Source organism: Papio anubis, unplaced genomic scaffold (assembly GCF_008728515.1).
Source record: "Papio anubis isolate 15944 unplaced genomic scaffold, Panubis1.0 scaffold973, whole genome shotgun sequence".
NCBI classification, from domain to species: domain Eukaryota; kingdom Metazoa; phylum Chordata; class Mammalia; order Primates; family Cercopithecidae; genus Papio; species Papio anubis.
In genome coordinates, this window is record NW_022169984.1 from 17,526 (window position 1) to 29,289 (window position 11,764).

The 11,764-nt window shown below is 57.1% G+C and overlaps 1 protein-coding gene and 1 long non-coding RNA gene across 3 annotated transcripts; both read left to right on the forward strand.

Annotated features, from left to right (window-relative positions):
- The first annotated feature begins 73 nt into the window (after positions 1-73).
- Positions 74-9,617, forward strand: LOC116273627. 2 transcript variants are annotated; one of them, XR_004181927.1, is made up of 3 exons: positions 74-299; positions 2,402-2,581; positions 9,277-9,616. It is a non-coding gene; the product is annotated as an uncharacterized LOC116273627 (long non-coding RNA). The 2 variants fall into 2 exon arrangements; XR_004181928.1 differs by lacking the exon at positions 74-299 and adding an exon at positions 1,079-1,374 and having other exon boundaries at positions 9,277-9,617.
- Positions 3,665-7,894, forward strand: KISS1R (KISS1 receptor). Its single transcript, XM_031662760.1, has 6 exons — positions 3,665-4,750; positions 5,555-5,672; position 5,824; positions 6,394-6,529; positions 6,756-6,988; positions 7,171-7,894. Exons 1-6 carry the CDS (start codon positions 4,507-4,509, stop codon positions 7,627-7,629), a joined length of 1,191 nt encoding a protein of 396 aa, XP_031518620.1. The 5' UTR covers positions 3,665-4,506; the 3' UTR covers positions 7,630-7,894.
- Positions 9,618-11,764: the final 2,147 nt, after the last annotated feature.

Here is an 11,764-nt window from a genome sequence, read left to right on the forward strand (position 1 = left end):
CGGGCAGGGGCGGGGCCTGGGGCTGCGCGGCGGGGCGGGGGCACCCACCTCCCGGCTGCCGGGAACGAACGCGGAAACCCAGGCGCGCGGGAAGGGGATCCGGCCCCTGGGGGGACGCACAGGGAGACTGAGGCGGGAGGCGGGGCCCGGCCACGATCCCTACACCCAGAAATCTAGCTCCGGGGGGGACGGACACCTAGGCGAGGAGTCGAAAACTCAACCACAACACCTGCGTCCCGAACCTGGGCTGCGGACTGAGCCAGGAATCCAGCCCAGAGAGGCCAGGAGACACGGACAGGGTAACTGAGGCCTGGGTAGTGGCGAGGGAGGGGACGTCCCTTTTGGTGGCAGAGGATAGCGGAAATCAACAGTCTGAGCCTTCTTCCACTTGCCCCTCCCAGTCCTGGAGCCTCGGCTAGACAACCCCTTCCCCTGCTTAGCCTCAGTTTACTTTTCTCTAAAATTAGGCCTGTTGGCCGACGTGAGGGCTCACGCCTGTAATCCCAGCACTTTGGGAGGCCAAGGCCGGTAGATCACTTGAGTCCAGGTGTCTGAGACCAGCTTGGGCAACATGATGAAAACCCATCTTTAAAATAAAAAGAAAGAAAGAAAGAGCAACAGGAAGGCCGGGCACAGTGGCTCACACCTGTAATCCCAGCACTTTGAGAGGCCAAAGCCAGTGGATCACTTGAGGTCAGGAGTTTGAGACCAGCCTGGCCAACGTGGCAAAATCCCATCTCTACTAAAAATGCAAAAATCAGCTGGGCATGGTGGTGCGCATCCGTAGTCCCAGCTACTCTGGAGGCTGAGGCACAAGAATCGCTTGAACTTGGGAGGCAGAGGTTGCAGGGAGCTGCTCCACTGCACTCCAGCCCAGGCAACAGAGTGAGACTCTACTCTGTCTCAAAAAAATAAAAATAAAAAATAAAAAAGGCTGGCACGGTGGCTCACGACTGTAATCCCAGCACTTTGGAAGGCCAAGGCAGACGGATCACGAGGTCAGAAGATTGAGACCATCCTGGCTAACACTGTGAAACCCTGTCTCTACTAAAAAAAATACAAAAAATTAGCCCAGATCATGCCACTGCACTCCAGCCTGGGCAACAAGAGCGAAACTCCCTCCCCCCGCCAAAAAAAGAGAAAGATAAATAAATTGCACAGGATGAAAGACCTGATTACTTTACAAATAAAGAGTAAGGAGGAAAAAGAAAAGGAGGAGAAACTATGGATGGACCCAAAAGAGCACATACTGTGAGATCCCTATAGATGAATGTGCAAAGAGGTGAAAGAGGACAATGGGGAGATGTACCCGGAGCGACTGGCAGGGGAGCTGGGCGTCGGGAATGAGTGGTTTCCCCATCCATCAGGCACAGGGTAAGGGTAGGTGCTCAAAGAATGGACCTGAACATTTATTCCTGAGGGAGGGAGGCAACTGCAGAGACTTAGCCTGGGCCTTCCTCCCATTCTGGATTCCGGGGCTTCCCTCCAGGGGCCTGTCCTGCCTGTGTCATCTCCTTCTCCTTCTCCTTCTCCTTCTCCTTCTCCTTCTCCTTCTTCTTCTCCTTCCCTTCTTCCTCCTCCCCCTCCTCTTTCTTTTTCTTCTTCTTCTTCTTCCTCTTCTTCTTTTTCTCCTTCTCCTTCTTCTTCCTCTTCTTCCTCTTCCTCCCCCTCCTCCTCCTCCTTCTTTCTTCTTTTTTTGGAGAGAGTCTTGCTCTGTCACCCAGCCTGCAGTTACACAATCTCAGTTCACTGCAACCTCCACCTCCTGGGCTCAAGTGATTCTCCTGCCTCAGTCTCCCAAGTAGCTGGGATTACAGGCGCCTGCCACCAAGCCCGGGTAATTTTTTGTTTTTTTGTTTTTTTGGTTTTTTTTGAGACGGAGCCTTGCTCAGTCACCCAGGCTGGAGTGCAGTGGCGGGATCTCGGCTCACTGCAAGCTCTGTCTCCTGGGTTCAGCCCATTCTCCTGCCTCAGCCTCCCAATGAGTAGCTGGGACTACAGGCGCTGCCACTACGCCCGGCTAGTTTTTCTTTTTTGTATTTTTAGTAGAGACGGGGTTTCACCGTGTTAGCCAGGATGGTCTCGATCTTCTGACCTCGTGATCCGCCCGTCTCAGCCTCCCAAAGTGCTGGGATTACAGGCGTGAGCCACTGCGCCTGGCCAATTTTTGTATTTTTAGTAGAGACCAGGTTTCACCATGTTGGCCAGGCTGATCTCCAACTCCTGACCTCAAGTGATCCACCTGCCTCGGCCTCCCAACGTGAATTACAAGCATGAGCCACTGCGCCTGGCCTATTCATTTCTTTTCTCCCTTTTTAGTCTTTTTTACGCAAATGGCAGCAACTTTTTCTTTGCTGTGTGTTACTGCATGATGACCAAACATCTTGGAAATCTGTTGCAGGATGGACTTCGAGGGGACCTCCTGGATATCATCTTGAAGTATACTTCCAGCTGTGGGATAATGGGGTCAAGGTTGTGTTGACCGGGCTGAGTGGCTCATACTTGTCATCCCAGCACTTTGGGAGGCTGAGGCAGAAGGACTGCTTGAGCAAAGGAGTTCAAGACAAGCCTGGACAACCTGGTGAGATCCCGTCTCTACAAAAAAATTTAAAAATAAATTAGCTGGGCTGGGCGCGGTGGCTCACGCCTGTAATCCCAGCACTTTGGGAGGCCGGTGGTGGATCACCCAGCCAGAGAGATCGAGACCAGCCTGGCCACACATGGTGAAACCCCGCTCTACTAAAAATACAAAAAAATTAGCTGGGCATGGTGGCAGGTGCCTGTAATCCCAGCTACTTGGGAGGCTGAGGCAGGAGAATTGCTTGAACCCAGGAGGCAGAGGTTGTAGTGAGCTGAGATCGTGGCATTGCACTCCAGCCGGTGCAAAAAGAGAGAAATTCTGTCTCAAATAATAATAATAATAATAATAATATATTAGCTGGACATAGTGATGCATGACTGTCATCATCATGCATCATCTCATCAGCAACTACTAAGTGGTCCCATCTACTTAGGAGGCTGAGGTGGGAGGACTGCTTCAACCCGGGAGGTGGAGTCTGCAGTGAGCTGTGATCACACCACTGCACTCCAACCTGGGTGACAGAGGGAGACCCTGTCTCAAGAATAATAATAATAGTCTGGGCTCGGTGACTCACATCTGTAATCCCAGCACTTTGGGAGGCCGAGGCGGATGAATTATTTGAGGTCAAGAGAGAGAGACCATCCTGGCCAACATGGTGAGACGGGGTCTCTACTAAAAGTACAAAAATTAGCTGGGCATGGTGGTGCACGCCTGTAGTCCCAGCTACTTGGGAGGTTGAGGCAGGAGAATCACTTGAGCTGGGAGGCAGAGGTTGCTTTGAGCCGAAAGTGTGCCACTGCACGCCAGCCTGACAACAGGGACACCCTCTCTCATTGATAATAATAGGCCAGGCGCGGTGGCTCACACCTGTCATCCCAGCACTTTGGGAGGCCGAGGCGGGTGAATCATGATGTCAGGAGATCGAGATCATCCTAGCTAACACGGTGAAACCCCGTCTCTACTAAAAATACAAAAAATTAGCCAGGCGTGGTGGCGGGCGCCTGTAGTCCCAGCTACTTGGGAGGCTGAGGCAGGAGAATGGTGTGAACCTGGAAGGTGGAGCTTGCAGTGAGCCGAGATCGTGCCACTGCACTCCAGCCTGGGCCACAGAGCGAAACTGCGTCTCAAAATAATAATAATAATAATAATAATAATAATAATAAATAATAAGGCTGTGGCCTTTGTAAGGTGCCCTCCACCTGGTTCCCGCTGCTAGTGTCCCTGCGGGTGGGTATCAGCCACTCCTTGTCAATCATGTGGGACACATTCAGTCCCAAATCGCCAGATCAGAGATGTCCCTCACCTACCCTGAACTTTAATGGCCCTCCAGGGTCCTGGGGACAAACCCAAGCTATCCCCACTCAGGGTCTACGGTGAGGGCTGGCCTCCCCGCCAGCCTGGGCCCATCCACCCGGAGCCCCAGCCCCTGGGAGGGTCAAAGCCCGTCCCATATTCACAAGCCTTATGGTTCGCGCCTCGGTTGGGCTCCTAGTCTGGACTAACCATCAGTGGGTTAAGGTCGGTCCTTCCAGGTCCACAGCAGCCTCCACACCGCCCACCCCCTGCCTGCTCCGCCCCCCCTCAACCCCCTCCCGCGCTCTCACTCAGACCTTGCACCGGGAGGAGGGAATAGGGGGATTGCCGCTGGGTGAACAGAGGGCGTGTGGGCAGGGGAGGGAGTGGCGAGCGGCTGCCAGAGAGGCGGGAAGGCAAGGACAAAGGGGGGCACGGGCTATAAACGTTCCGCTGCAGCGGCGCTGGCAGAGGAGTCGCCGAGTCCAGCCCAGCTGCCCTCTGGACCCCGCGGGCTCCAGCCAAGGCCCCTTCCTGAGTTCCGCAGGCGCAACCCGCGGGCGGCCGGGCCCCCGGGGCGGTGCCAGGGCGCAATCCAGGAGGGCGGCCGGGAGGAGGAGGCGCGCGCGGACATGCACACCGTGGCTATGTCGGGGCCCAACGCCTCCTGGGGGACGCCGGCCAACGCCTCGGGCTGCCCGGGCTGCGCTGCCAACGCCTCAGACGGCCCGGTCCCTGCGCCGCGGGCAGTGGACGCCTGGCTCGTGCCGCTCTTCTTTGCGGCGCTGATGCTGCTGGGCCTGGTGGGGAACTCGCTGGTCATCTACGTCATCTGCCGCCACAAGCCGATGCGGACCGTGACCAACTTCTACATCGGTGAGTGCGGGCGCTGCGCCGCACCTGCTGCGCCGCACCTGCTGCGGTCCCGGGGCCTCGGAGGGCCGAGCGGCCTGGGGCGCCCTCTCACGGCGCATCGGGGCCCTCGCAGACCCGGCTCTGCCCCCTGCAGGGGTCCCCCCCACCCCAAGTCTTTTCCCTGTGGTCCCTGCACCTGTGGCTAGAGGTCGCAAACTCCAGCGCGGGCGGACCCGGGCGGGACGGAGGGTGGGGAGTGTGGCACATGGAGACCTCGACCTGGCCACTCGCGGGGCTTGCCCGGGTGCAGCGCGGGCCGATGCCTCGGTGTCCGGCTGAACAAAGGGCTGGGCGAGGGGCTGGCTTGGCCCGCGGGCCTTAGTTTGCGACCCCTGCTCTGGTGGCTCTCTGAGCCTGTTTATGCATTTGTGTCCTGGGGTCCCCTACCCCAAACAGCTGCGAGCCCAGTCGGTGGCTGCTGGGCCGGCACCATTGTCTCCAGTTTGCAGATGTGGAAACTGAGGCTCAGAGGGTCAGGGGCCTGCTGCTCAGGCTCCCCCAGCCCAGACAGGGCCCAGCAGAACCGATTTCTGCCGGAATTGCCAGGAAACCCAAGCTGGAGGAGTAATGTTTGAGATATAAGGGGGAATTACTAGAAGGCACCCCAACTTCTCTGCCTGAGGAGGCCGGGGGCGCTGGGGCCTCCCTGTGCCATCCTGCTGGTCACTCGGACCAAGGTTGGGGCCAGAGGGCAGGGCCAGGAGCTCTGGGCGGTTCCTGCGGCCAGTGGCGCCCACGCCCAGCGCCCGAGCGTCCCCACTGCAGCCAACCTGGCGGCCACAGATCGACCTTCTCCTCTGTGCTGCGTCCCCTTCACGGCGCTGCTGTACCCGCTGCCTGCCTGGGTGCTCGGCGACTTGGCGTGTTCACACCACATCCAGCAGTGGGGAGCAGGTGCGGGTGGGGGAGAGGTCGTCAACTAAGACCAGCAGGTGGGGGTGAGGCAGGTGCGAGGTGGGGAGCAGGTGGGGGTGGGGGGCGGAGTGGGGGGACATGGACAGCCCGGAGTGTGGGGGGCACGGCGGGCGGTGCAGGGTAGGTGGGGGGGGTGGAGGGGGGGGTGGTGGAGGAATGGAGTAGGGAATGGTTGGGGGAGGGGAAGGCCCGGATAAGAAGGAGGGGCGAATGGGACTGGTGGAAGCCTGGGAGTGGAATGAAGGGAAGGAAAATGGAGGGAGGCCCGGGAGGGAAGGAAGGGTGGGAATGGAGTGTGGGGGGTGAATGGAGGAAAGGAAGGAGGATGGGAATAGGTGGAGAAGGGGGAATGGAATGGAAGGTGGTGAATGGAGAAGGGATGGCAGGAAGCCAGACCTGGAGGGAATGGGCACAGGGGTTCTGAGGCTTGCCCTGCCTTGTCCCTCCATCCCACGGAAACCACTTCGGGATATTAGCCGCCTCCTGCGGCCCCTTCACACTTCCCAATCCTCCTGCCCTCCTCTCCCAGTCTCCCCACCTCTGTCCCCTCACGCCGCACTGGACACTCCTTCCAGGACACATTCCGTGTATGTGCCTGAGTGTTCGCACACGTAGGGGGATCGGCAGGGCGGACGGGGCAGGCTCCCAATCGCGCAAGTGACCACACGCCCGGCTGGCGGCTCCTGCAGGTCTCGGTGCAGGCCACGTGCGCCACTCTGACCGCCATGAGCGTGGACCGCTGGTACGTGACGGTGTTCCCGTTGCGCGCCTTGCACCGTCGCACGCCCCGGCTGGCGCTGGCTGTCAGCCTCAGCATCTGGGTAGGTGAGTACAGCTCAGGGGCCTCACGGGGGAAGGCGGACCAGTCCTAGTGCCCTGGGCGCCCGGAGCCACCTGCTGCCTCGGTCCAGCAGCTGGAAAATGGGCGCAATAGCTCTGCCTGCCTAGGGCCAGGGAGGCTGCAGACTGGGCGCCTGGCCTTTTGCAAGGGACGCCTCCCGGGGGGTCGCTGGTCCCCCGAGCAGGGTCTTCATCCCGGCTTGTGGCGCAGGCTCTGCGGCGGTGTCTGCGCCCGTGCTCGCCCTGCACCGCCTGTCACCGGGGCCACGCGCCTACTGCAGCGAGGCCTTCCCCAGCCGCGCCCTGGAGCGCGCCTTCGCATTGTACAACCTGCTGGCGCTGTACCTGCTGCCGCTGCTCGCCACCTGCGCCTGCTATGGGGCCATGCTGCGCCACCTGGGCCGGGTCGCCGTGCGCCCCGCGCCCGCCGATAGCGCCCTGCAGGTGCGCGGCGTGGGTGGGAGGACAGCAAGTCTGGGCGGGCGGGGAGGCAAGGTGGTGGGAGGCGCCGGTGGGGGCATCTGCGCGGACAGGGACAGCCCAAGGGGTCCAGGAGGGGCGGTGCGAGGGGATGAGCCCAACCAGGTCCCGGTCTTTCGTCTGACCACCTCCCCGGTACCCCCCAGGGGCAGGTGCTGGCCGAGCGCGCGGGCGCTATGCGGGCCAAGGTCTCGCGGCTGGTGGCGGCAGTGGTCCTGCTCTTCGCCGCCTGCTGGGGCCCCATCCAGCTGTTCCTGGTGCTGCAGGCGCTGGGCCCCGCGGGCTCCTGGCACCCGCGCAGCTACGCCGCCTACGCGCTTAAGACCTGGGCTCACTGCATGTCCTACAGCAACTCCGCGCTGAACCCGCTGCTCTACGCCTTCCTGGGCTCGCACTTCCGACAGGCCTTCCGCCGCGTCTGCCCCTGCGCGCCGCGCCGCCCCCGCCACCCCCGCCGGCCCGGACCCTCCCACCCCGCCGCCACGCACGCGGAGCTGCACCGCCTGGGGTCCCACCCGGCCCCTGCCAGGGCGCAGAAGCCAGGGAGCAGTGGGCTGGCCGCGCGCGGGCTGTGCGTCCTGGGGGAGGACACTACCCCTCTCTGAGCGAACCCGGTGGGAATCCGAGCGGCTCCCTTCGGAGCGGGGACTACTAGAACAGCGGTTATTCTTCTGTTATTAATGTTTTTCTTACTGTCCGAGATCAACCGTGCAAATGTTTTGGTCTCTTGTGACGTTCAGTGCAGTTTTGTTGTGATGTTTGCTATTGATATTGAAATGATAATTTCTGTGTTTCCTGAAATTAAACGTGTCAACACAGGACTTTCTGGATCATTCCAGAAAGTGTCAGACGTTTTCTCATTGTTTTGTAGTTGACTGTCACTGTGTACGATTCATTCCTTTTTTTTTTTTTTTTTTTTTTAGACACGGTCTCATTCTGTCACCCAGGCTGGAGTGCAATGGCGCGATCTCAGCTCACTGCAACCTCCGCCTCCCGGGTTCAAGCGATTCTCCCGCCTCAGCCTCCCCATTAGCTGGGATTACAGGCGCCCGCCACCACGCCCGGCTAATTTTTGTATTTTGGGCAGAGACGGGGTTTCTCCATGTTGGCCAGGCTGGTCTCGAATTTCTAACCTTAAGTGATCCCCATGCCTCTGCCTCCCAAAGTGCTGGGATGACAGATGTGAGCCACGGTGCCCGCGGCCTCATCCCACTCTTAGAGATACTAAAATATGAAAACAGACAGCGCAAATGCCCATCAATCAACGAGCGGATAAAGAAAATGCGGAGCGTGCGTGCGTGCACACACACACACACACACAGGAATACTACTCGCCATAAAAAGGAATGATATGGCATTCACAGCAACCTAGACAGAGTTAGACACCACTCCTCTAAGTGAAGAAACTCTGGAATGGGAAAACAAAACATCCTATGTTCTCACTTATAAGTGGGAGCTAAGCTATGAGGACACCAAGGCATAAGAATGATACGATAGACTTTGGGAAATCAGGGCGCTGGGGTGGAGGGAAGGTACAAGACTCCACACTGGGTACAGTATACGCTGGTCCAGTGATGGGTGCACTGAAATCTCGGAAATCAACACTAAATAACTTATCCATGTAACCAAGCATCACCTGTTCCCCAAAAACCTGTTGAATTAAAAAATATATAAAATAAAATAGGCTGGGCGCAGTGGCTCACGCCTGTAATCCCAGCACTTTGGGAGGCCGAGGCGGGTGGATCACCTGAGGTCAAGAGTTCGAGACCAGCCTGGCCAACATGGCGAAACCCCGTCTCTACTAAAAATACAAAAATTAGCTGGGCGTGGTGGTGGACACCTGTAATCCCAGCTACTCAGGAGGCTGAGGCAGGAGAATCGCTTTAACCCAGGAGGCGGAGGTGAGCTGAGATTTTGTCACTGCACTCCAGCCTGGGTGACAGAGTGAGACTCTGCCTCAAAAAAAAAAAAAAAAAGAGTCCCACTTCTCCCAAATAATCTGGGGACACCGTGAAACTCCACGCAATTTGCTGAGATGCCAACATAAGATCCAGAGGCTGAAACACCAGGGGATTTTGACACTGACCTGCAGCTTGTCCTCATCTTCAGGGCCAGGACTCCTGGACTGTGCTGGACATGATGATGAAATTCTCCCCTGGGGCTACAGGCCTTGTCCACGTCCCTCTCCTCTCCTCTGCCCCTCTGTGGCTTCGGGAATTGCTGTCATTCTTCTTGCCTCTGACTCTTTGCAGGGGCTGATTTCTCCTTTGCACTGGGCATGTTCTCACTTGATCCATCAAGTCACAGCTCAGCTGCCACCTCCTCCAGGAAGCCCTACTGGATCCCTCTGGGCCTGCCCACTGCTGCCCCCATTATGGGTCTGACTGCCTTGTGCTGTATCTGCTGAGTACGTGTCTGACTGCTCCCCACTGTCTCCAGGCCCCAGCACACAGGAGGACTGAATAAATATTTGTGGGATGAATAACCAAGTGTGTTGCAGTATGTGCACAGAGAGTTGTAAGATTTCTCTGTGAAAAACAAATTTTATTTTATTTTATTTATTTATTTATTTATTTTTTTGAGACGGAGTCTCGCTCTGTCGCCCAGGCTGGAGTGCAGTGGCCGGATCTCAGCTCACTGCAAGCTCCGCCTCCCAGGTTCACGCCGTTCTCCTGCCTCAGCCTCCCGAGTAGCTGGGACTACAGGCTCGCTTTCACCTCGCCTCGGCTAGTTTTTGAAAACAAATTTTATTTTTTTTTATTTTTTTTTATTTTTTTTGAGACTGAGTTCGGCTCTGTCGCCTGGGCTGGAGGCGGTGGCCGATCTCAGCTCACTGCAAGCCCGGCCCCGGGTTCACGCCATTTTCCTGCTCCTCAGCCTCCCGAGAAGGCTGGGACCAGGCGCTCGCCACTGGCCTCGGCTAGTTTTTTTGTATTTTTAGTAGAGACGGGTTTCACCGTGTTAGCCAGGATGGTCTCTCATCTCCTGACCTCGGGTGGATCCCACGAGTCTCGCCTCCCAAAGTGCTGGGATTACAGGCTTGAGCCACCGCCTAAAAACAAATTTTAAAAAAGTGTAATGAAAGTGCAGTGGCTCATGCCTGAATCCCAGCACTTTGGGGAGGCTGAGCAGGAGGATCAGGAGGTCAGGAGCTTGAGACCAGCCTGGCCAATATGGTGAACCCTGTCCTACTGAAATACAAAATCAGTCAGGCGGTGGCGGGCTTCAGTCCCAGCTTTCGGGAGGCTGAGGTGGGAGAATCGCTTGAACCCAGGAGGCGGAGGTTGCAATGAGCCGAGATTGTGCCACTGCACTCCAGGCCTGGGCGCACAGAGCTAATTCCCGTCTAAAAAAAAAAAAAAAAAAAAGAAAGAAAAGAAAAGGTGCTGGGCGCTGGTGGCTTATGCCTATAATCCCAGCACTTTAGGAGGCTGAGGCCGGCAGATGACTGCTGGAGTGCAGGGCATCTATCTCAGCTCGCTGCTCTGCCTCCCGGTTCATGCCATTCTCCTGCCTCAGCCTCCCGGTAGCTGGGACTACAGGCTCACCACTGCTCGGCTGATTTTTTTTGTATTTTTAGGTATTAGGTTTCACCTATGTTAGCCAGGATGGTCTCTGATCTCCTGATCTTGCAGATCCGCCCGTCTCGGCCTCCCAAAGTGCTGGGATTACAGGCTTGAGCCACCGCGCCCGGCCAAGAAACTCATTTTCAGGGGAGACGGCGCCACCTTGCGGCAGCCGGCACTGGCCCCGCCCCTAAGGCCCCGCCCCCCGGCCGCAGTCCCGCAGATGCCCGACAGGTGGCACGCGCGGCCCGCGGAGGTTTCTGTGCCCTTCTTTCTCCTCCTCTCTAAAGTTTTGATGTCCTGGGTGCCCGGCGCTCAGGGGCGGGTGCTAATTATCTCGGGTCTCCAACCCAATCTCGGTTGGAGGTGTCCCCGCTGTGAAGTGGGGCAATCAGAGGCACATTATGAATTATCCCGGTCTTAGGCAGTTTGCCTTTGAGGGCCCCTTCTATGAAAAAAATATTTAAAATGGTAATTTATTCTACAATAGTCACCGTCAAAGAAAAAAAGAAAAAGATACTTTACTTTGCTTCATGTCCTGGAAGACGGGTAAAGATGATATTTTATATCTGCGTCAGGATATAGGTATAACAGGCTGGATTCATTATATATTATTATTATTTTTTTTTTTTGGAGACGGAGTCTCTCTCTGTCACCCAGGCTGGAGTGCAGTGGCACAATCTCAGCTCACTGCAACCTCCGCCTCCTGGGTTCCAGCGATTCTCCCACCTCAGCCTCCTGGTAGCTGGGACTACAGGCGCTGCCACCACGCCCGGCTAATTTTTTTTGTATTTTTAGTAGAGACGGGGTTTCACCGTGTTAGCCAGGATGGTCTCGATCTCCTGACCACATGATCCGCCCGCCTTGGCCTCCCAAAGTGCTGGGATTACAGGCTTGAGCCATCGTATTTTATTTTTTGAGACAGTCTTGCTCTGTGGCCCAGACTAGAGTACAGTGGTGTATCACGGCTCACTGCAGCCTCGTCCTCCTGGGCTCAAGCAATCCTGTTGCCTCCGCCTCCGGAGTAGCTGGGACTACAGGTGTGTGCCACCACACTCGGCTAATTTTTGTATTTAGTGTAGACATGGGGTCTTTGTTATGTTGCCCAGGCTGGTCTCAAACACCTGGGCTCAAGCGATCTTCCTTCCTTAGCTTCCCAAAGCGCTAGGATTAC